The sequence below is a fragment of the Sinocyclocheilus grahami genome, unplaced genomic scaffold (assembly GCF_001515645.1).
Source record: "Sinocyclocheilus grahami isolate Dianchi unplaced genomic scaffold, SAMN03320097.WGS_v1.1 scaffold135.1, whole genome shotgun sequence".
In the NCBI taxonomy this organism is placed as follows: Eukaryota; Metazoa; Chordata; class Actinopteri; order Cypriniformes; family Cyprinidae; genus Sinocyclocheilus; species Sinocyclocheilus grahami.
Window position 1 is genome coordinate 236,888 of NW_015505314.1, and position 25,441 is coordinate 262,328.

Sequence of the window (25,441 nt, forward strand, 5' to 3'; positions counted from 1 at the left end):
AAAAGCTGAATTAACAGACCGCAACACTAAAAACCTAAATTTCAATTAATCACTTACACTCCATTGCACACACAGTTCCTTTCTCCCAGATCCTCATTTAGTCATTGTTCTGGGTCGTGTTAGTCTGCATCTGAGAGGGCGATTGGTATTCATGACAGCTTTGTCGTCTTGTCGCAAAAGAATAAGGAGGCCAGTCCTCTGAGCTGAGCTACTCTTCTACAAAGGATCCAAATCACACAAAACATATTGCAATATTGATATCTCACTCATTTAAATGTGGCTGAATGGACATGTGCAGCTGTGGTATTACCATGAAGCCTGGGAGGGATGTTATGCCTGCCATCATGCTGCAAAAACACTGCATGAACACCAGCAGATGGGAATAAAGCCTAATAGATATAAATTAATTATTTAATACAATCAATTATTAGTAGAGCTTGTACTGGTTCTTAGCATGATACACTTTGAGCAGAGCACACATAAGAGCCCCTTCTTTAAAAGAAATACTCATATCATGCACCAAACTGCTTTACCTTTTCTTTTCAAAGTTTGGGGTCAGTGAGATTTTTTTTACTAATATTTTTTACTATGCATGAATGCATTAAATTGATCAAAAGTGACAGTAAAGATATTTATAATGTTACAAACGATTTCTGTTTCACATAAATGCTGTTTTTTTTTCTTTCTATTCATCAATGAGTAATGGTTGCTGGAAATTCAGCTTTGCCATCACTAGAATAGATTACAATTTAAAAACTATTAAAACAAGTTATTTTAAATGGTAATAATATTTCACAATAACTATTTTTACTGTACTTTTGATCAAATAAATGCAGCCTTGGTGAGCATTACAGACGACTTTCAAAAAAAAATTTTTTTAATTCATACCGACCCCAAACTTTTGAACGGTACAGTATGAAAAGTAAATAGGACCCATTATTGTAACAAACTACAGTATTTATTAGACCAATAATAAGTGTCACACATCAACACACCAAACCCATCAAATTTCCCTTTGAGGAAAGAGTCGCTTGTATAAACTGTGAGTGTTTTCCTATGGTGACATCTGATTGGACTAACAAATGCAGAAAGATCCTGTAACATCTTTTATCCTGCAGTCTATTCACGTCCATAATTCCAAGTGATGTGATTTTGTCCGATTAGATGCCTGGTTCATATCCACTGCAAGAGGATCACAGGAAGTCGTACAGATACTTCACCACATCGAAGCCTACAGTTCTAGAATGAAAAGCAGATAAATAGTCAACAAACTAGCACACAACCAAACTATTATATGTAGGGCTGGGTATCGTTCAAACATTTTCGATATTGATACCGATACCTTGACTTCGATACCAGTTCCTGAAAAAGATACTTTTTCAATACCAATGTCATGAAATAAATTTTAACAAGATTACATTACACATTACATTTCCTCATAAAACATTAGTTTTTTTCAGTTTGTTGAGGTTTTTACAAACTCAAAGACTCATCTCCTGAGCCACTGCACAAAGGAACAAAATGTAACCAACACAATTAATCAGTGCAAATGGTTTAAAAAGATTTCAGTGCAAAATGAACAGTTTTAAGTCACTATGTGAGGTTCACTGCTGCATACTAAAGATCTTTAAATCAGCAGTTCTTCTTCAAAAAATGTTTTCAGGAGACAGACAAGCCCTCTCTTCACTGATGATGTCCCCAGGCTACATTTACACTAATGCGTTTTCATTTTAAAACAATCATAATTTCTATTCGTTTTCCACTGATTTACGTGATCTGATGAGCATTAGTTGCTTCTAGCGCTGTCTGCTTGTGTTTTCTCTTCCGCGATCGCTGTACTGACTCAGAGGACGCTCATTCGTTGCTCATCTGTCAATTATATTACGCGTTCATAACCCGCCCTGTCTCCGATGACGAACGTGCGTTACACTTCCAGAAAAAACATTTATAGGGATGAAACATGAAGCTAATAAACACACGATTACGACAGTATATGATTTGTATGTGATTTTCATGGGATTCTGCCCATTTTCATAATACAGTGTGTTTACATGAGAAATGCTAGCAGGTGTAGTGATTAGCTTGATATAAAAAGTTACAAATAACATATTTCTGCAACATTATATGACCAAAACCCATTATATCACAATCGGAACTTATTACAAACACTCCATGATGGTTCAAAGTGAGTTTTGAGAAAAAGCATTGTATAAGTTTTATAAATTGTCTTCTGTAGCATGATTCTACAGTGTGAATGAATGGTCACGGAACATGGTTTCCTTCATGCCTCGCCAGAGCCAATCCCTGATTTAAGCACATAAAGCATGCTGCATGCTTATTGGCTCACTTACTTTGATGAGATTAACCCCTTAGGTATCAAAATCTGACACTCGATACATGATGATATCGAGGCAATTCGGTTGGTGCCTAAAAAATATCGAACTCGATACCCAGCCCTAATTCTACTTGCACCTAAATGTAATCAAAGACACTGTTTATACCTGGAATTAACTCCGTTTTAGGTAATATGATCGCAAATGGTCAGAATCAAGCTCTTGTGTGAGGTAATGTGTATGGAGTAACGCATTAAAGAAGATAGTGAAGTAAACACAAAATGAGACATCCTTCACTTGAAATCAGATCACAAGCAGTCACAGATGATGTACGTTACTAACAGGTGTAAACGGTGATCTTTCTTGTCTGACCACTTGTGACTGGATCACAAGACCGAGGGCCAAAAGGTCAAACAATCTCACACACACACCTGGAGATCGCAAGAATGAAGTCCAGTGAAACTGAACATTTGTATTTGGGTGAGTCCAGCTGGTCATCATGCCCCACCTGAGAGAGAAGCTGCAGAGTAACTAGTGAGGAAATCTGTAAGACAGAAAGCAAACAATGTATTTCATATGTATTATAATGATTTCATTATTTGTGAAATCTGTGAAATCAATTTGTGTCCCATAGGAAACTTTATTAGACAAGTTATTAAGATGAAAATGTCACACAATGAGTCACACAGGCAGTTAACCTTAAAAAACAATTACGCTTGCTTTCAAGCAAGTTTTAAATTACACAAGCTCTTATAAAGAGAAATATCTAACCTATGAAATATTTTACAGCACAAAAAATAAAAATCTCAAGATTCAAAATTGTATTGATTATTTTTAAAGGCCTTGAAGTCACAATTGTAAAATGGATTAGATATTAATCAAAATACTCAAGTATCAAGGAAAACTAATTACATTTTTGACGACAAAAAAAAAGATGAAACACTGCCACCCAGTGTCCAAAATCATTTTCAAGATTTGCTTGTGCTACCACATTGAACATAAATCATGTCTAGTTGCCTCAAATGAGCTACACAAGACCGAGGGCCAAAAGGTCAAACAATCTCACACACACACCTGGAGATCGCAAGAATGAAGTCCAGTGAAACTGAACATTTGTATTTGGGTGAGTCCAGCTGGTCATCATGCCCCACCTGAGAGAGAAGCTGCAGAGTAACTAGTGAGGAAATCTGTAAGACAGAAAGCAAACAATGTATTTCATATGTATTATAATGATTTCATTATTGCCACCAATTTGTGTCCCATAGGAAACTTTATTAGACAAGTTATTAAGATGTAAATGTCACACAATGAGTCGCACAGGCAGTTAACCTTAAAAAACAATTACGCTTGCTTTCAAGCAAGTTTTAAATTACACAAGCTCTTATAAAGAGCAATATCTAACCTATGAAATATTTTACAGCACAAAAAAAAATCATCTCAAGATTCAAAATTGTATTTATTTTTAAAGGCCTTGAAGTCACAATTGTAAAATGGATAATTAGGTATTAATCAAAATACTCTGTTAATTTATCAAGGAAAACTAATTACATTTTGACGACAAAAAAAAAAAAAAAAAAGATGAAACACTGCCACCCAGTGTCCAAAATGTGCTACCACATTGAACATAAATCATGTCTAGTTGCCTCAAATGAGCTCATTAAAATGAATGGCATAGTTTGTTATTATCTGAAACAATTATTTGCCAAACCTCATCATTTGACCCATTAAATTACCTGTGAGAAGATACTAGCTGTAGGTGCAACTCTGCTATCAACCACACTGTAGAATATGGCCATCAGTCTGTCAAGAGGAAAAGGCTTCGGTCCCAACAGATGGTTACTAGTCTGCAGCAAAAAGACAAAATCAAAAGGGAAAAAAAAAGATAGATTATATTAATAAACTTGCAGGAAGTACAGCGTTGAAAAATAAGCAACTTCTCACCTTCTCATGTTTCTTCAAGAAATTAGTCTTTCTTATTTTCCCGTGACTCTAAAGCAAAGACAAGCCTTTTTTTTAGTGATCACATGATTCATAAAGATGCATTCATGAAAAGTCATGTGTAGACAACGAGAAGATCAGAAAGCTCTAATACACCTTGAGGAAGAAGCGGCGGTCTGTGCGGGCAGGGTTAAAGGACGCCAGGTATGCAGCAATTAGCAGAAACTTGGAGTAATACGGCAGCTCTATGTGAGCATGTGCTGATAAAACTACAGGAAGGGGGAAAAAAAAACTCTCATTGGCTGATATTAGCAAAGGAAATGAATTTCCATTGGTAAAAAAAGAACAAAGATACAGATAAAATAAAAAATGAGTAAAGTCTAAAAACTGATCGTGTTTGCAATTAACATTTTTTTTAAATAAATTAATATTTCAATCTACCACTTAAGTAGATTTATATCTACTTCTATAAAAACTGTTGTAACATCACAGTTGAATTTTTTATTTTATTTAAGTATTATGGAGTATCAATTATCAAATGATTACTTCTGTGAAAAAGTAGTAATCTTTATCATACTTATGTAAAGTACTTATTACAGAAATATTAATTTGTGTATATACATTCAGTGACACTTATTTGCCCGCTTTTTAAAATTAAATTAAAATGTATAATAAATTCATTTCAAACGCAACTTTAGAGTGCTTTTTTGACCCACCTGAGTAGAACTTATGTACATCTTTATATAAAATTTCAGAATTCTACTGTCCTTGAAATATGGGTCAAGTGTACTGCAGAACTGACAAGCATTTATAGTAAACTAAAATATACTTTCACGTCATTTCTATTGAAACCTGTGTGTACTGTACTTAAATATATTTGTAATTACACATTTCTAATGATGAAAACACAATTTAGTACATTTAAAATATATTAATATAGAATGACATGACAGTTATTATAATCAAGAACTTTTAGTGTTGGACGATAACCTTTTTATCATTTTACAGAATTACAAAGTGCACTTTGGTAAGTATAATTAAGTGTAAGAAACCGTCATTAAAGTGTACTCTTTAAGTACACTTATGTGACCTTTCATTTAGTTAATATTCAATTATCAGCAAATATGGTTTTTGATTTTTTTTTATTATACTTTTAAGATTTGTGATGCAATAACACTTTTTTTTTTTTATAAGAGTAGGGTTGTTCAAATCCCTAACCTCTAGTATGATAATAACAGCAACAATGCTGACGATACTGGCCTTAACAAACACACCACTATCAAATTATTGTGAAATATGACTCATCAGGCCAGCCCATCAGCTAATGTGTGGTTGATAAAAGTAGAAATCTTGGCAGTCTATCCTAGAAAAAGCACTGGACCCAATTTTTAGCAGCCCTATGCAATGCCAGCAGATGGTCTGTGAGGGCATGACCGAGGCCTCTGCTGGTCTGTCTGAACATGCAGAGTGTGTGTGTGTCTGTCTGTGTACCTCTGAGGGTCGTGGCCTCCTTCTCGTCCATCTGCTGCTGCTCCCATTGCACGCTGATTGCAGTAAACCAAAACACACAAACACTCAGCGACTGATGTGACACACAACTCAAGCACCATCTCAACCGTGAGCACTCTTCAGAAATCACACAGCACTAACAGACCTGGACACCTCTCGGAGGTAAACCGTCTGCATGGCTCTCTGCAGATGGGGCTCAATGTTTTTCCATAACTTGTGAATATCACTCTCTTTGGCTGAAGGAAGCAAGAAAACATTTCAAACACTGTACTGACACAAAAAAGGGGGAGTTTATTTTATTTAAAGGGACAGGTCGCTCAAAAATGACAATCAAGAAAGTTAATCAAAATCAAGCACTTCACATTTGGCGTGGCCCTCACACAAAACGCCATATGGATCAGGAAAACTGAGACCACTTTAAAGAATTAGTTCACCCAAAAATGAAAATTGACTCACCCTTCCAAGATATAAATTTGTTTCTTTATCAGAACAGATATGGAGAAATGTAGCATTACATCACTTGCTCACCAGTGGATCCTCTGCAGTGAATGGGTGCCGTCAGAATGAGAGTCCAAACAGCTGATCAAAACATCACATTAATAATCCACAAGTAATTCACACGAATTCCAGTCCATCAATTAACGAAGAGAAGTGAAAAGCTGGGCGTTTGTAAGAAACAAATCTATCAGTTTTGATGCGAGAAGACAACAAGGGACAGGCTTTTTCACTGGAGGAAGCGTTATTATGGATTCTGGACTGGTATTTCGGCCAGAGGCGACGGTTTAAAGTTAAAACACCACAATACTGCATTTGTTCCTTAGAAATGCTCAGCTTCTGACTTCGAGACATTATTTGAACTGGAGTCAATTGCTTGTGGATTATTGTGATGCTTTTATCAGCTGTTTGGTCTCTCATTCTGATGGCACCCATTCACTGCAGAGGATCAATTTGTTCAACATAATAAGAATACAGATTTCAGACGACATGAGGGTGAACAGATTATAACATTTACATTTCTGGGTATACCAAGCCTTTAAATGGAAAGATTAAATGTAAGTATCACTCAGTAGTGTTTAAATATTTTACCTTCTCCTTTCTCCAGGGGTTCACAGAACTTGGAGAAATTCAGGGCAGCCTGTTTAAATTAAATTTTAAACAGTGTATTTTAGTATATTTAGCATTTTAGTACCACCTAATTTACTGTGTCTTTGTGAAGCTGGTGAAAAGCAAAAACACTTTCTACTGGTTCATGAGCACCTGCTACATCTTAAAAACTGCCACAAAATAACTGCTGTTTGTTGCTGTAGACTCAGGTAGTTTAAAGGCAAGTATGATCTCACCAGGTGCCTGAGCTCTCTTAGATCTCTGCATACTGAGAAGAAGACCCCCAGCAGGATGTTTATGTAGGAAGCGTAGAGCTCAGGTGTGTAAGATGGGTGATGATCCCAAGACAGAATCTGCACAAGCTCCACTGAGGGACCAGAAAAAAAAAGGATTTTAGACACATTTCATTCATCCATTCAAGTATTAAATATCCTTGGCCCTGTCTGCACCCAGTACTAACACTCTCTCAGCCTCTGATTGTGTTACTGTATGTCGAAAAAGCTTTAAAAAGCCTAAAAGTGTTGACAAATGCACCAGAATTTTAATCTCATCACAAATGTGACGTTTCCAGCAGAATAATCTTTGTTATATAAAACGTTGGGATATTGACAAATTTGATCTTCACTTATATTTACATGACCTCACTGTTCAGATCGTGCTACAATTATATCAAATTATATCAAAATCTGTCATTTGATACCCATCTTTAACTCTGATGGTCTTACACTCTTACCTTTACTGTAGTCTGGAAAATGAAATAGCAGAGGTTCAAAGCAGCCAGTGTTGGGCCGAAACTTTTCCCACACAATTTCACTGAGCAAGATGACGGTCACATTATCATTTACCTGCCAAAGGGTGTAAAAATGTTCAGTTAAGTCTAAAGATAGCTAATCTCCAATGTATAACAATAGGCGCGTTTCTATTACCCTTCAAATTGCGCAAATTGAAATTGCAAATTGAAAATACGCCTAATGGAAATGCGTCAATTTTGCAAAAACGGCCATGTATCGCAAAAAAGTTTTTACGCTCGCATGAGGTGGTTTTTCAGGCAATGCAATAAAGGATTAATTCGCAAAACTGCAATGGAAATGGCTTTTTCACATTTACAGGTCACATGGCGTATGTAAAAAGTCATATGATCATTCTTCAATGTACTATAACCTCCAAGAAACACTTCATAAGTGGCCGCGCTCCCGTATAAGGGGCTTTCCCTACTATTAATACTTAGACAATTTACATTGCACACGTCTGCGGTGCAGTGTGGCTCTGATACGGTCACTCAGTGCTTGTGTTAATGTTTTTATACAGTCTATGGTTTATTGCAGCCGCGCCACGCACGTTTCTGAAGCGGCTCTCTTTGCTGCTTCTGTAAAGATACATGCATAAGCCTCCTTTGAATAAATATAGCCAAAATCTGTCAAAATCCCACCAAAATCCATTGCCATGACTTATCGCGAGAGGCAAAAGGTTACGTTTTAGCCGCATAACATTGGTTAATGGAAACGCTGTCATTTCGCAATACTTTATCGACATTCAGAAAATATCGCCAAAGTTTTGCGCAAATCTGTAATGGAAACGCGCCTAGCGACTATTAACAAAATAGTCTCTATAAAGCCTCAAGTCTCCACCAGAGGTCGGATAAAGAAGAATGAAGAAAAGAGAATTCACTTATCAGACATAAGACTATATAAAGAGCACGTATTCTACTTGATGCAGTAAAACATCAGTTAAACTGAGCGCATACCAATTCCTGTAGGCGCAGAAGAGCAGGAAGCAGGCTGAAATCCATATCTCTCATGCGTTCAGCTCTGTCCAGAATCTACAGGGACATTGTCACATTAAGGCACATCTTTAATAAATATCTAAATGCACAGACATAACATTCTGACAAAATTCCAAGCATATTATTTCATCAACATCATACTACATATACGTACTACATATTAGGGCTGCACGATAAATCGCATGCAATATTTAACGCGCATCTTATCAGTAAAGCCGGTTCTGTAATCAGCGGTAAATCTCCATCACCTGTGTGCTTTCACATTGAGCAGCATTAACTACACAGAGCCGTTGTTCACTGACGAGCTGCGCAAAACCACGATCATATTCGCGCGATGTTTTGCGCAGATCGTCAGTGAACAACGGCTCTGTGCAGTTAATGCTGCTCAATGTGAAAGCCCGCAGGTGATGGAGATTTACCGCTGATTACAGAACCGGCTTTCTGACAAGATGCGCATTAAATATCGCATGCGATTTATCGTACAGCCCTACTACATATATGTAAAATAAACTCACTATATAGCGTGTCTGAGTGGCAGGTGAATTAGAGCTCATCTGTTTGTACAGTCGCACAAAATCTGACAAAGACGGGCAACGGGGAAGCAACGCTGCAGCATCGGGCCCAAAAAAGGCAGACAACACCTGGTGAAAGAGAAGCCCACTGGACACACACTCAACACAGTCCACTGACGCATGGGGGAGCTGAAACACACACACACACAAAACAACAAACACTACATGACTTTTAAAGCACTAGGCAGCATACACATGTCTACTTTGTAAACTGTTACAGAGGAAAACTAGTCATCATACACTACGGGCAACGGGGAAGCAACGCTGCAGCATCGGGCCCAAAAAAGGCAGACAACACCTGGTGAAAGAGAAGCCCACTGGACACACACTCAACACAGTCCACTGACGCATGGGGGAGCTGAAACACACACACACACACAAAACAACAAACACTACATGACTTTTAAAGCACTAGGCAGCATACACATGTCTACTTTGTAAACGGTTACAGAGGAAAACTAGTCATCATACACTACATGTCGACTAAAGATACACACACTACCAGACTGACAAGTTGTTCCAAACACAACAAACTCATGCAGAAACATGTGCCTTGTTACTAGAGGTCACAAGACAAATGGAAATAATATATGTTTAATACATGTTTGATGTCCTCAGACTGGACCGGTTCAGTCTGGAGCTAATAGGGGTTATGCGCAACAGACTTCCGTATTCTGTTAACCGGGTCTCGTCGCTTCCGGTTCAAGCGTTTTGCATATCCTTAGTTAAATTAGAAGCAGTTTTACTCAAGAAGCCTTCAAAGTAGATACCAATGATGATCATAACCAATGTCCATCACCTATGCGGACTGATATCTACACGTTTTTTGTATTTTTATTCTTTTCACATTTAGATATAAAAATTGAATAAAACGTCAACAATAAAAACAGCTAGCTAGTTTAACTGATTATATTAAAAGTCCATAGATATCGCTATTATTTAACACGGCTGTTAACACGTTCCCCGACAAGCGGAAGCAATGAGACCTGTTTTCCGGGTTTGGTCAGGTGATGTTCGACATATACCCTATAAAGCTAATCATTCACTATGTAATTTTCAGAGAAATCTGTCAAGTCTAACTGAAAATTTTTTTTAGCAACTAGAGCGACTCCTCAAACCTGTAAATTGTGCCAAAGGTCGTGTAGTGTATTCCATAAACGAGCACTTTTACAGGCTTTATAAACCGCAACTTTCCAAATACTCGGTTTTCATGATCTTACCTCCAGATCTTTCATGACGGAGAGCACCACATGACTCTTCCCTGTTGCTCTGTGGCCATAGATGAAGAATGAAGGATAGCTGTATTGATCTGGCTGTTAACAGACATCGAAACCACGGTTCACATTAACTGCAGACATTTATAATTTAATATATTTAAACTATAATTGATTCACATGTGATGCAAAGCTGAATTTTCATCAGCATCATTACTCCAGTCTTAAGTGTCACACGATCCTTCAGAAATCCTTCTTAAATGCTGATTTATTATCAATATTGGGACGTTTTGCTGCTTAATATTTTGTTGGGAACCTGTGATACTTTTTTTCAGGATTCTTTGCTGAATAATAGGTTTAAAAGAACAGCATTTATTCAAAATAGAAATCTTTTGTAACAATATGCGCTACCGTTCGAAAGATTGGGGTCAGTATTTAACTCACCTGTCCCATGAGCGACAGCAGTGACTTCAGCTGAGTCTCTCTGCAAGGCAGCCTGTCAGCCAGAGAGCGCAGTGTGTCCTCAGGATAACCGGGACACTGCAGCGTTACAGACATTCTCTGCTCATAATGAAACACCTGTATCACTGTCATGTTAAAAAAGCATCAACGTTACAGCTGATAGAACACGTGCTTGCGTTTGAAAAACAGCAACGTAAGGGGCGCAGAGCGCACGGATCTTTAAACTTGATCTTAAACGCTGAAAAGGACAGAAACCCGACGCACAGGCATACATCTGACGCATATTCATAAGCAATTAATAACCAAAACGGCGAGAACACATTGTGAATAATATTTACACGTGTTCAAACCGACAGACCACTTCGTTAAACATGCCACTTTTCAATAGAAACGTGTACAAAAAAACAACAATATAAATACCTATACTTGAGAAACGAACGGTTATATTTTTCCGTTTTTGAGGAACAGGGAGCTTCGCCTCAGTTTCCCCGCGCTGTTCACGAAGGTCGTCACGAGTCCGCGTCATTTCCGGACAAGCGTCTGGGATTTGTAGTTCTTGGTGGTTTAAATCCCAACGCTCTTGAATTGAATTTGTAAACGTTTAAACCCGAGAATCCGTATTATCATCAGCCTGAAAGTCAAAAGAGACGCAGGTGCATTTAGATATCATTTTAGGGAATACGTTTATTCTACAGGCACGCAGGCGTCTCTTCATCTGCTATGCGGACGGGAGTGACAGACGCAGACTGAATATTCGGGTGTGCCAGAAATCTGCGCTGGTCGCTCGAGCGCACTCCATCCCCCGCGAGCGAGTCTCACTGCGATCAACACGCGCGGCGTGAATCTCATCCCAGCGTTTATTTACTCAGGCGACATCACTGTGGTCAGGTGTAATGTGTTGTATTGCTCGGAGATGTGCGCTCAGGATTAAATCGGATGGAGCTGCGGTACGCCGTTAAGCCAGCGGCAGAGAGGAGAGCGATATTTGCGTTAAATCTGAGAAGAATGGAGACGCAAAATATAATGCAGTGCAAGTGTCGTCGTCCGAACATCCGTTATTTCTATTAAACAGCAAGATTTATCACGGAAAGTCCTTTATAGCTTGTAATAGCCTCATGGAAACAACCCTTTGGACTGTGTAAGGTAGATTATTGTTTTTATATAAGTATATATATATATATTAATAGATAAATGTCTTTAATCTCTTAAAGTTTGGGTATTCGCAAACCATCTAAGTATTATTAATTGATTCGGGTCATCATTAAGTATTCATACTGACATTTCCGTTGGGAGTGTTATCTCCGCTGCACTGGAATGGGTCTTCTTCATAAGAGCTGTGTCTTCATTTGAGTTTAGTCATTATTTTTGCTGTCCCAAGTGTGATGATTCAGCTTAATGAGATGCATAGAGGCTGAATGAGAAGAGAGCTGGAAGAGAACATCATTGGAGGCACGGACAGACTGCCACATCCACGCTGAACGAATCACTGGGACATCTGGAACTAAAACTGCTTAGTCTGTCGCCACATCTGTGAGCGGTTCTGTCTGTACGCGCGGCGTGAATCTCATCCCAGCGTTTATTTACTCAGGCGACATCACTGTGGTCAGGTGTAATGTGTTGTATTGCTCGGAGATGTGCGCTCAGGATTAAATCGGATGGAGCTGCGGTACGCCGTTAAGCCAGCGGCAGAGAGGAGAGCGATATTTGCGTTAAATCTGAGAAGAATGGAGACGCAAAATATAATGCAGTGCAAGTGTCGTCGTCCGAACATCCGTTATTTCTATTAAACAGCAAGATTTATCACGGAAAGTCCTTTATAGCTTGTAATAGCCTCATGGAAACAACCCTTTGGACTGTGTAAGGTAGATTATTGTTTTTATATAAGTATATATATATATATTAATAGATAAATGTCTTTAATCTCTTAAAGTTTGGGTATTCGCAAACCATCTAAGTATTATTAATTGATTCGGGTCATCATTAAGTATTCATACTGACATTTCCGTTGGGAGTGTTATCTCCGCTGCACTGGAATGGGTCTTCTTCATAAGAGCTGTGTCTTCATTTGAGTTTAGTCATTATTTTTGCTGTCCCAAGTGTGATGATTCAGCTTAATGAGATGCATAGAGGCTGAATGAGAAGAGAGCTGGAAGAGAACATCATTGGAGGCACGGACAGACTGCCACATCCACGCTGAACGAATCACTGGGACATCTGGAACTAAAACTGCTTAGTCTGTCGCCACATCTGTGAGCGGTTCTGTCTGTACTTGAGTTTAGGTGGCACCCCAGGCAACATCCAGAGAGGACTGAGTCCAGATCGAATCCACAGAGGACCAAAGTCGAAACTAAATGCAGAGTGGACTGAATACATCAAATTAAATTCAACCCAGACACAATCTGATTTCCAGACAGGTCCTGAATCCTGTCTCAATCTGGATAGGATCTGAATCCAGACTGAATTCATTAAGGACCTAAATCTGGACTGAATCCAGATAGAATATGAATTCTGACTGAATCCATAAAGAATCTGAGTGCATTGCGAACTCACAGCGTATCTAAATACAAATTGAATCTAGATATCAAATTGAATCAAATTGAATCTTGGGATCTGTATCCAAAAAAGGACCTAAATCTGGACTGAATCCAGATAGGACCTGAATCCAGATAGAATATGAATTCTGACTGAATCCATAAAGAATCTGAGTGCATTGCGAACTCACAGCGTATCTAAATACAAATTGAATCTAGATACAACCTAAATCTAGATTTCATCCAGAGCTAACCAGAATCCAGTATCAATCCAAATAGGATCTGTATCCAAAAAAGGACCTAAATCTGGACTGAATCCAGACAGGGCCTGAATCTAAATTGGATCCAGATAGAACCTCAATCTAGATTCAGTCCAGATCGGACCAGAATTTAGACTCAATTCAGATAGGATCTTAATCCAGATAGGACGGAGTGCAGTTCGAATCCACCGTGGAGCTGAGTCCAAACTGAACCTATATCTAGATTCAGTCCAGATAGGATCTGAATTCAAATATCCAGGTTGAATCCAGAGAGCGCCTAAGAACAGAATCAAGACTAAATACAGCGTGAACCTAGTCAAGGTTGAATCCATTGGGGACCTGAGTCCTATTTGAATCCATAAAGTACTGAATCCATCTATGATCCCTGGGACACCTGCAGCGATGCTCCCAGCCACGGAAGCAGCCAAGATCTACCAGACCAACTATGTCAGGAACTCTCGTGCCATCGGGGTCTTGTGGGCCATCTTCACCATCCTCTTCGCCATCGTCAACGTGGTATGTTTCGTTCAGCCCTACTGGATCGGCGATGGCATGGACACGCCACAGGCTGGCTACTTCGGCCTCTTTCACTACTGCATAGGTAATGGAATTTCCCGGGACCTGACGTGCCAGGGGAGCTTCACAGAGTTTAGCGCCATCCCGTCTAGCGCCTTCAAAGCTGCGTCCTTCTTCATTGGGATGTCCATGGTGTTGGTCCTCTCCTGCATTGGCTCCTTCGCCTTCTTCTTCTTCTGCAGTACAGCCACTGTGTATAAGATCTGTGGGTGGATGCAGCTGGCAGCGGGTGAGTGAGTGACAGTGCATCCTTTGGATGTTTCTCAATGCGTAGTGATGTACGAGTAGCTAAGAGCCAGGAGTTCAATATGAAAGGGTGGAAGTCAGAAAGACAATCTGTGAAGTCCAAACACATACAGGCATATCTTCTGATATTTGCAGTTGGCATATTCTAATATTTTTATAAGTTTGTCATGGCACACTGAAAGAAAAAAAAAACATCATAGTACTTTAAACACAGTACCATTCAAAAGTTTGGGGCAATTAAAAAAAATTTAAATTAATACTTATATTCAACATGGATGCATTAAGTGATCAAAAGTGGAAGTAAAGACATTATGTTGTGGCAAAATGCTTTTTTTTAGCACCAAATCATCATATTAAAATGATATCTAAAAGATCATGTGACACTGAACACTGGACTAATGGCTGCTGGAAATTCAGAGGAATAAATTACATTATAAAATATATTCAAATAGAAAATAAATATATATTATTTCAATTTAATATAAAAAAATGAAATTGAAATAATTTCAAATAACTTTTGAACATACATTTAAATTCTAAATACAAGGAGTATTTCAGTAGTAGTCTAACAATTTGTGGTCCAATAAATTTTTTTTATATATACATACACATATAAACCTCAGATTTTTAATGTTTTCTCAGGCGTTTGGACTTCACTGTAATATGTTTTATATATATATATATACACATTTTTTGGGGGTATTTTTCTTTTTTAATAAGACTAAACCGTTTCGATGTCATTATGTGGATGTGCAATTCCCTATCAAAGATTCCAACCAAGGGTGGAAGTCAGAAAGACAATCTGTGAAGTCCAAACACATACAGGCATATCTTCTGATATTTGCAGTTGGCATATTCTAATATTTTTATAAGTTTGTCATGGCACACTGAAAGAAAAAAAAAACATCATAGTACTTTAAACACAGTACCATTCAAAAGTTTGGGGCAATTAAAAAAAAATTTAATTAATACTTATATTCAACATGGATGCATTAAGTGATCAAAAGTGGAAGTAAAGACATTATGTTGTGGCAAAATGCTTTTTTTTAGCACCAAATCATCATATTAAAATGATATCTAAAAGATCATGTGACACTGAACACTGGACTAATGGCTGCTGGAAATTCAGAGGAATAAATTACATTATAAAATATATTCAAATAGAAAATAAATATATATTATTTCAATTTAATATAAAAAAATGAAATTGAAATAATTTCAAATAACTTTTGAACATACATTTAAATTCTAAATACAAGGAGTATTTCAGTAGTAGTCTAACAATTTGTGGTCCAATAAATTTTTTTTATATATACATACACATATAAACCTCAGATTTTTAATGTTTTCTCAGGCGTTTGGACTTCACTGTAATATGTTTTATATATATATATATACACATTTTTTGGGGGTATTTTTCTTTTTTAATAAGACTAAACCGTTTCGATGTCATTATGTGGATGTGCAATTCCCTATCAAAGATTCCAACCATTAATTAAAATACTGTGTAATGAACCGCCATCCGTGTGATCACTACTGAGTAGTCTTTTTGGTGCATCCACCAAATGTGATGCGTGTAGAAAAACACTTAAATCAGAACCGCTAGCCATTCAGTGAATCCACAGTGGACAAGATTATATAAATAAATAAATCATGCATACCACTTTATTATCCTTAAATAAAACAGATGAGCATGATGAGAAAATTAGCTCAAGCACTGGATGTGTCTTTTTTTCTTCTGCAAAAAAACAACAACTGCAGATAGGCGTAGTCAGTTTATTTTTCCCCAGCTGACCAATGCAGAACGTGTCCTTGATATTATTAATAATAGATGCTTCTAGTAGTAATTTTATGTTGTTTAATGGCCTCTGAAATTTGGGTTTAGTTGTGTTGTGCTCTGAAGGCTTGCATTTAATAGGAAGTAGAATCTATGAAATGAGCAGATGAGAGAGCTCAAGATGTGTGAACTGCATTTGTGCACAATGCTTTCATCTGAAGGCTTTGGCTTCAAAGGACTACATGAGTAGAGTCAGCAGTAAGAAGAACATACAGTATATCTCCCTGTATGCTAATATTTATTTCATTTTAACTCACTTTTTTTTTTCTCTTTTCCCGTTCATTTGTATTCTTGACAGAGTCAGAAGTGACTGACCACCCTCTCTGAATGTGTGTGTGTGTGTCTGTGCTCCACCTATCGGTTTTTGCTGTTGGAAGGGAGGGATGCACCACAAGAGAAAATGTTCTAAACATATCCAGCAAAAATTCTCAAAATGTTGAGCGCTCTGTAAACATTTCCTATTTTCTCAGAGAGGAAAAAGACAGGAGTTGTCTATTTTTGTGCCTGGCCTCAGGGACTTCAGGTGAGTTTTGAAAGTAACTCACAGTTGTGGACGAATTACTGTCATAGGTGCCTTATTTGCAGCTGTCAGAGCAAAATGACACGATGTTCTTGCAAGCTTCTATATTACTTGCATATTAGCGGTTTATAGAGAACAGTTCTGTAAGCATTTACTCAACCTTATGTCCAAATCCATATGATTTTTTTCCACAAAAGATGTTTAAACAAAGTTCACTCAGCTCTTTTTTCATACAATAAAAAAAATACAACAACCAAGGGCAGTCAAGCTTCAAAATGACAAAAAAGTACTTTAAAAAGCACACCTGTGGCCACAGGACAGCACTACACTCTAAAAAAAACACTGGGTTAAAAATAACCCAATTTGAGTTATTAACCCAAGGGCTGGGTAAATATAGGACGGAACCCATCTTGGGTTAAATTTACCCAGCAAATTGGGTTGTTTATTTAACCCAGCTAATGGGTTTATTCATTTTTACTATATTACTAGCTTATTTTTTTACTTCATACATTAAGGTTTACAGATTAACTTAAATCCTCTAAACCTTTCTAAAATACTCCACACAACCACTGGTTTGCATGATAACTTCCTTTATCATTTACAGCACTGTTTATATCGTTTTTAATAGGCTATACATATTGCCTATATTTAAACTCGTTTAACAAACATTAGAACAAAACTTCAACATTAAACAGAAGTAATTCACGTGTGATCGACCAGTCTCTGTTATTCGGTTTCCACCATAACGACGCTGGTTCTTGTGCCCGACCTGGAGTCGTGTTCGGCGGGGAACTGCTAACGGACCGCCGCACTGCGTTTCACTCTAGCCGAAACATGCTGACTCCATAACCTGCCAATAAACGGCTCTGAGGACATGTTTTAACATCCAAACAAAGTTTTATATTCTGTATCTTTATGAATAAAATCGTTTATTGTATGCAAAGCATCAGGCTTTTCCCATCACGTGAAAAGACCGTGACACTCGTTAAAGGTGATTCACACCGCGCGCCTGTATGTTGCTCTGCATAAAATTTAACTATATACAGTAACGATTTTATAGATAAAATAAAAATGTACACAAACCTGTATTTTACAGAAGAATAAATCAATTCGATGGCCCAAATACTGGGTTGTTACATTTGACCCAGGAGCTGGGTAACACAAAAACTACCCAAACACTGAAAAAATAACCCCCAAACTCAACCCAGCATTTGGGTTAAAAAAAAATAACCCAGGATTTTTTAGAGTGTAGTTTCTCACACTGCGCTGGTGTGATCTTGGTCCACTCTTCTTCCACTCTCTTCCATAGTAACTGTAGTGGGTTTCTTAGCCATAACTTTGTCGCTAAAGATTTTCCAGAGATTTTCAAATCGGGTTTATATCAGGACTCTGGGCTGGCCATTTTATTATTTCAATGTTCTTAGCTTCAAGAACTGCTTTACCTGTTAGGGTTAGGTTCAGTCCTTCCCCAGTTTTACAATGAACATAACGTTTCCCATCAGACCTAAATAAATTAAACTTGCTCTCACTAAAGTGAACTTTAGACCAGTTCTCCTCTCTCCACACAACATGCTCCTCAGCAAAGGTGAGTCTAGCCTTTTGATTCTTTCTGCTCATGAGAGGCTTAGTTACTGCAGAGTATGCTTTCAGTCTGACATCTCTTAAACAGATCCTTACCCTGGTCAGCTGGCTAGCAATTCCAGCTGCAGTGTTGAACCGATTCCCCATTGAGATTCTCCACATTATCCTGCCCTCTCATGCATTTGTCTTACGTGGACGACCAGCCTTTTGGGGGGACTTGAATGAATCGGTGTCATTGTAAAACTGCAATTTGCGAGAAATCAGATTCGAAATGACCAACTTCTCTTGCAATGGCTGAAAGGGTCATCCCTTAAGCCTTCATCTGGACAACCTCCTGTCGCAGGGTTTCAGTCACCTTAGAGCAGCCCGCAATTTTGCAATCTCAGTGAAAATTGGAGGAATGCTGCCAGTTAAATAGGGTTTGTCATATAATTAAGGAAATTAGCACCAGGTGCCAGATTAATACCAATAAATTAGAGGTATCTGTAAGTGTTCTCTAATTTTGATCAGAATTATTTTTCAAATATCTCATTTAAGGTTTTTATACTGTGCTTCAGGATACAATTAATTTACGAAATTTGCCTAAAAAAATTGCCCTTCTACACCTGTTAGGATAACTTCAAATAGGACTAAGCAGTGACCTTGAAATGTAGAAAATTGTAGGTTGTTCTCTAATTTTGATCTCCACTTTGTGTGTGTGTGTGTGTGTATATATATATATATATATATATATATATATATTCATTCATTTATAATATAATACTTGTATGTAAATTATATGATATGAAATTAATATAAATTATTTACATATATTTAACATAAGAATGGTGTCATTAATGCAAAAAATGCATTTGGTTCTTGCATGTCTTCTAGGATTCTACTTATAAAGTTGCTTAGCCCATGATCCATGAGCCCATGAATATGAGATGTTGTGGTTCAGATAATTATATCTTGCTTAAAGTGTGATTTGCAAGTCTAAGTCTTGCTCAACTGACAATTTTTAAAGGGGTCATATGATGCTGCTAAAAAGAACATTATTTTGTGTATTTGGTGTAATGAAATGTGTTTATGCGGTTTAAGGTTCAAAAAACACATTATTTTCCACATACTGTACATTATTGTTTCTCCTCTATGCCTCGCCTTTCTGAAACGCATCGATTTTTACAAAGCTCATCGGTCTGAAAAAGTGAGGTGTGCTGTGATTGGCCAGCTATCCAGTGCGTTGTGATTGGCCCGAATACCTCAAGCGTGTGACGGAAATGTTACGCTCCTTACCATACTGTGATGATGCCCTGTCAGGCCGGAGCGATGATTCAAACACATGAAAACCCATTATAAACGAGGCATTCGTTGCATCCAGTGGGGACAAAATTACGGATTATAATGACTTATACTGTCTTTTTACGCGTTGCGTTGCATCGCGCCATGTAAACAAAACCATGTCTGCAATTGTGATCGGAGAAATGACAAACAACAAGCCCTACTCTACACTGCCCAAAAAACTCGCTTTAAATATATAAAATATAAAAACTCTTTAAATATTAAAAAAACTTACAGTATTTGAGTCAGAACAGCCGGCACTGTAGTCTACTCTCCCAGGATCAGGAAACGATCCTCCATAAAATGTGCTGCACACATCTGAATATTTGGATTGAACTGTTCTGGAACAGTGTTGTAAATACAACTTAACCACTGATTTCTAGTCGGGCCCATTTTTGGATGACCAAACAAAGTAGTTTCGCTTTCACAACGAAACAGTGTTACACATGGTGGCCTAGAGTGAGCAGAGGCGAGTGGGCTTGAGAATGGCATGTCCGGCGATTTCGACGAAGGAGTGTCTGGAAGGACGAAGGAGTGTCTGGAAGGACATGTGACGACTCCGGGCTGGACTCCTCTTCGTCCACGGTGAAAGCCGATCCGGCGATCCACAGTGCAAAGTTGTAGTATTTCCTCAGCAACCAGCACGGATCAGCTCCAGGCATGACGAAGCGGATATCGTCCTCTTTTGGAAAGCCAAACAAAGTAGTTTCGCTTTCACTACGAAACACACAGCGCCTTCACGACATGGCGGCGGCAACAATAATAAATCAAGAATAAAAGTTACGCCTTCTTTCTTTGCGTGAACATTTGGGTGGTGTTATGCAAATCTTCCCACATCGTGACGTAGATATGTGGGGGCGTGTTAGAACGAGCCGTTTTAGGTAGGCGTGGCTGACTCTTAACTTTTATAAAGAATATCTCTTTGGATTTGAGACTTTAGTCTTTGCAACTTCACAGATCTTCTTTATGCACCAAGAGCTTGTAACACTCCAAAGAGAAAGGAAAAATTGAAAATCGCATCATATGACCCCTTTAATTAACCAATTAAAAAGGCATTTGTCAGTAGATGTTTATTAGTGATGGTGGTGTATTTGGTTGCACTTTCAGAGGGGAATAACCTCAAGTAGCTTACTGCAGCCGCTGTTTTCAGCAAATGTGAAAAAAAGATTACAATCAGATTTTTAAGGACGCCGGCAGCTTAACCGCAGATTTTTAGGGGGGCTGAAGCCTAAATAAGTCCGGAATCGCCTATGGTGCCAAGTTTGAATTCGAAAGTGCAAATAAGAGCCAAGGCAGATGGGAAGATTTGACAGGAATTTACTTAAGTTTTGGTCTGGTGTTCTTTTATGTTCCATGGAACATGGAGTCATACAGGTTTGGAACAACATGAGGGTGAGTAAATTAAATTAATTATGCTTTTAATTGCTGGTGAAGAGGTGATACGTTTCTTGATTGTTCACATGGGGTGAACAATGACTTTTTGATCCTGTTGCCTTGGAAGGAAGGATTGATTGATTTTTAAGAATTGAGAAAAAAATGAAAGTGCTAAAAAGACATTAAGAAGCCATTTAGTACGTTTTTTTCCCTTTCTTTTTTAAACCTTTTTGCTTCTCATACAGGTGAGATCTGAATGGATGTTTCACAGGACTGCCTAAACAGCCTTTATGAGATGGAAACTAGGATTAGCAATTAGCGATAAAAAGCCCATTTGGATTTCTAATGGCTCATTGATCGGGTGAAACTCTCCTGAGAACAGCATGTATGTGTGTAATGAGAAACTAATGTTGTCACTGTTTACTTATCACCGCCTTGAAAGAACACAGTCAGCGCTGGTGGCCCTAGTGGGTCACACCAGACTGTAATCTATTAAATTCAGACAGCACTGCATTGACAATTAACCAACCATAAAATTACAACTGTGAAGACCTGCAGTGTGAATGTCCTAGTACAGAGCAAAAGAGGTGTTAAAGGAATCGACCAGAAGTTAATATTTAAATGATGCACTGCAAATGAAGCTCACAAACACTCACAAAACTTCACGAGGCTCAATAGCAATAGGCTAAAATCCGACTGAATGGCTTGTCTGAGGTATGATGATGGATTTGTCACTTCTGAGAGCAATTACGAAATTCCATAACATATGGACATTTACATACATAGTGACCATTAACGGCCGAGGGTTAGGAGCTCCACAGAGACACTAATGGAAGCAGGGAAGCTTGTGAATGGAGAGCGGATAACTGACTGTACTTCATACTCAATGGCTGACTCATTCAGTTCTCTCTTGGCCTCAAATAAAACGCCCACTCTTCTATCTGTCTCTCTACTCACTCCATACATCCAGTTATCTGCTGTATTCTAGTGCAACAGATGCTTTACTCTTCTGTGCATTCACTAACAAACAAGAACTGAGGTCTTAGTTTAATGGATATTGGAGTATCATATGTGATATTATAATATTGTTGTAACATGTCTAGTCTGTTCTGTGTTTTTAGTTCTGCCCTCTGTGACATAGTTTTCCTGTGTTAATTAGCTCATTCTAATCTCATTAGTTCCCTTTGTCAGAGTCATGTTTATTTACCTTGTCTGCTCTGTTAGTCTCTGTCTTGCTTTGTCTATGTCTAATGTGTGTGAAGATTTAGTCTGTGATATTCTCCTTAGTACTTTTTCACTTAAATTCTAATGAAGTTGAACTCATGAACTCAATTAATTATTCGCTATTTTTCCTCTCGTTTTTAATTGTCTAGTGGTTTCAGCATTATGTCAACACAACGAGGTAATGGTTATTTTACAGTTTCCTGAAAATATTGAATCTTTATTTAGCACATGTGTGAATCATATCCAGGAGCAGACAAATCTCACACTAGTGGGAGTGAGAAAATGAGCTGCTTTTTGCCTCATTTTTTTATGCTGAGAGACAGCAAGTGATATGCGATTATATTAAAATCCTTAAATTGGAAACACCATATGAAATACAGCAAGTATTTGTTACACCCACTCAAGCTAAAAAATCCCCATGAACATGTTAAAAGAGCAATAAATAGGGGTGTAATGCATGTTTTGTTTTTAAAGGGGCAGTTGCAGTCCTGTCTCACTTCTTTCCCTAAATAAAACGTTACAATGAACATGTTTTAAAGAGTAAGGTGTTCGCTTGGTGGTATGGTTTTTATTTAGCGTGCAAGGATACCCACATATACAAAAATGGATTAATTCGATCCAATTTTATTTTACAATGTTTATTTATTTTTAAATGCCAGAAATACTTGTTTTTGTCTCTTTTTTCCTAATGAAATCCATTTTGGGTGCATTATTATGCAATTATTTATGTTTGTAATCCTTATCTTCATAACATATAACAAGCCTGTGGTGTAGAACATGATTGACTGCTATAAATGAGAGGACGCTATAATTAAAAGTGCCTCTTTAGAGTTAAGTGTGAGCAGCTGACTTGACTGAGGACTGGGAACATCTGTTTGATCTAAACCGCAAGACACAGTCTGCGACTGACATCAATGATGGACTGATGACTCAGAAATCCGAGAGAGAGAGAAGAAATAATAGCCTGCAGCGGGTGCCTTGACATATTTGACTGGCAGTTTAAAATTTAAAAAACCCTATGAAATCAGAACTGGAGTTTTGTGAGTTTTAGTACATGTCTGTTAGCTTTCAGGCTAATGTATGTACTGCAGTAACAAACAAATACATAAATGAAGTTGAACTCATGAACTCAATTAATTATTCGCTATTTTTCCTCTCGTTTTTAATTGTCTAGTGGTTTCAGCATTATGTCAACACAACGAGGTAATGGTTATTTTACAGTTTCCTGAAAATATTGAATCTTTATTTAGCACATGTGTGAATCATATCCAGGAGCAGACAAATCTCACACTAGTGGGAGTGAGAAAATGAGCTGCTTTTTGCCTCATATTTTTTTATGCTGAGAGACAGCAAGTGATATGCGATTATATTAAAATCCTTAAATTGGAAACACCATATGAAATACAGCAAGTATTTGTTACACCCACTCAAGCTAAAAAATCCCCATGAACATGTTAAAAGAGCAATAAATAGGGGTGTAATGCATGTTTTGTTTTTAAAGGGGCAGTTGCAGTCCTGTCTCACTTCTTTCCCTAAATAAAACGTTACAATGAACATGTTTTAAAGAGTAAGGTGTTCGCTTGGTGGTATGGTTTTTATTTAGCGTGCAAGGATACCCACATATACAAAAATGGATTAATTCGATCCAATTTTATTTTACAATGTTTATTTATTTTTAAATGCCAGAAATACTTGTTTTTGTCTCTTTTTTCCTAATGAAATCCATTTTGGGTGCATTATTATGCAATTATTTATGTTTGTAATCCTTATCTTCATAACATATAACAAGCCTGTGGTGTAGAACATGATTGACTGCTATAAATGAGAGGACGCTATAATTAAAAGTGCCTCTTTAGAGTTAAGTGTGAGCAGCTGACTTGACTGAGGACTGGGAACATCTGTTTGATCTAAACCGCAAGACACAGCCTGCGACTGACATCAATGATGGACTGATGACTCAGAAATCCGAGAGAGAGAGAGAAGAAATAATAGCCTACAGCGGGTGCCTTGACATATTTGACTTTTTAAAATTTAAAAAACCCTATGAAATCAGAACTGGAGTTTTGTGAGTTTTAGTACATGTCTGTTAGCTTTCAGGCTAATGTATGTACTACAGTAACAAACAAATACATAAATATATTTATATAAATATATATAAAATTATATAAATACATTTTTTATTTGAAAAATAATACGTCTAAATAAACAACGCCATATACACATTTCAAATCAAAATTTTTTATATCATTTAAAAAATATTAAGGACTTGTTTTTCATTGTAATGCCAATACTACCATCCTCCAACTAGCATTAGTAAAACAAAAAAATGTGTTGGTTTTTTGTTTTTGGTTGCAAAGGGACTATAAAAGCTATTAGCCATTCAACAAAGCCCTTCGAAATCATGTTTCAAATGAAAAAAAAAATCAAAACAGGAAAGAAATTAGCTTTGATAAACCATTTCATAGGGTCTTTAAAAAGAGCAAAAAGGGTCTTAAACATTTTTCATAAAACTCAAACTAGTTCATGGCCCAGGTGTTTCATGTATTGAGTTTAACTCTTAACAACTGCATTTCTGAGTGTCTAATCAGCCTTATTCACATGGTAAATTATGTAAAGAAGTACTTTTAGATTGAATTGTCAATAGAGTTTAAACCAAATGCAGTATCGAATGTCATTTAAATTCAAGATCACAGAAACCGGTAGACGAAAGACATTATGTTCCTCACCTCACAAAAACTGAATCTGTAATCACCATAATTGGCTGGTTGGTGGGTTTTCTCAGAAGTTGTATCCTGAAGGCCCTAATATTTTATTAGTTTGTACTGAATGATTGATTGATTACTTAAAACAATGTTTCAAGTTGTAAGGTCCGCGCTCCTGGTCCAAGGAAGGTATCCAGTGGTCTCTTGCGTGTTCGGTCTTTTCAGCGCGCAGAGTTATTCAATTTAGGTTTAACTCAATCTGACTCCATTTTAGTATCTGAATTCTAATTTAGGTTGAAAGGCACATTGGTTGTTTGTCGGTCTCTGATTATTCTTACATTCGATTATTCTAATT

At 37.5% G+C, this 25,441-nt stretch overlaps 2 protein-coding genes across 2 annotated transcripts in view; one reads left to right on the top strand and one right to left on the bottom strand.

Moving 5' to 3' along the window:
- Positions 1-849: 849 nt before the first annotated feature.
- orc5 (origin recognition complex, subunit 5) lies at positions 850-11,485 on the bottom strand. The gene is made up of 15 exons (XM_016279927.1): positions 11,394-11,485; positions 10,898-11,014; positions 10,460-10,552; positions 9,183-9,368; positions 8,629-8,703; positions 7,618-7,729; positions 7,121-7,251; positions 6,867-6,915; positions 5,926-6,016; positions 5,763-5,815; positions 4,428-4,540; positions 4,275-4,322; positions 4,067-4,177; positions 3,408-3,520; positions 850-1,239 (listed from the first exon to the last, which is right to left on the bottom strand). Exons 1-15 carry the CDS (start codon positions 11,439-11,441, stop codon positions 1,194-1,196), a joined length of 1,386 nt encoding a protein of 461 aa, XP_016135413.1. The 5' UTR covers positions 11,442-11,485; the 3' UTR covers positions 850-1,193.
- Positions 11,486-13,548: 2,063 nt separating this feature from the next.
- Positions 13,549-25,441, top strand: part of lhfpl3 (LHFPL tetraspan subfamily member 3) — a 43,906-nt gene continuing 32,013 nt past the window's right edge. The window contains exon 1 of the mRNA XM_016279926.1: positions 13,549-14,511. Within this exon, the coding sequence (XP_016135412.1) occupies positions 14,085-14,511 (427 nt within the window). The 5' untranslated portion in view covers positions 13,549-14,084. The remainder of the gene's footprint in view (positions 14,512-25,441) is intronic.

Excerpts from the sequence above, each read along its gene's own strand:
- orc5 (XM_016279927.1), bottom strand. The coding sequence starts at position 11,441 with ATGACGCGGACTCGTGACGACCTTCGTGAACAGCGCGGGGAAACTGAG. Across the intron at positions 8,704-9,182 it reads CCACTCAGACACGCTATATA|ATTCTGGACAGAGCTGAACG; the intron begins GTGAGTTTATTT and ends ATGTCCCTGTAG. Across the intron at positions 7,252-7,617 it reads TTTTCCAGACTACAGTAAAG|TGGAGCTTGTGCAGATTCTG; the intron begins GTAAGAGTGTAA and ends CTGGTCCCTCAG.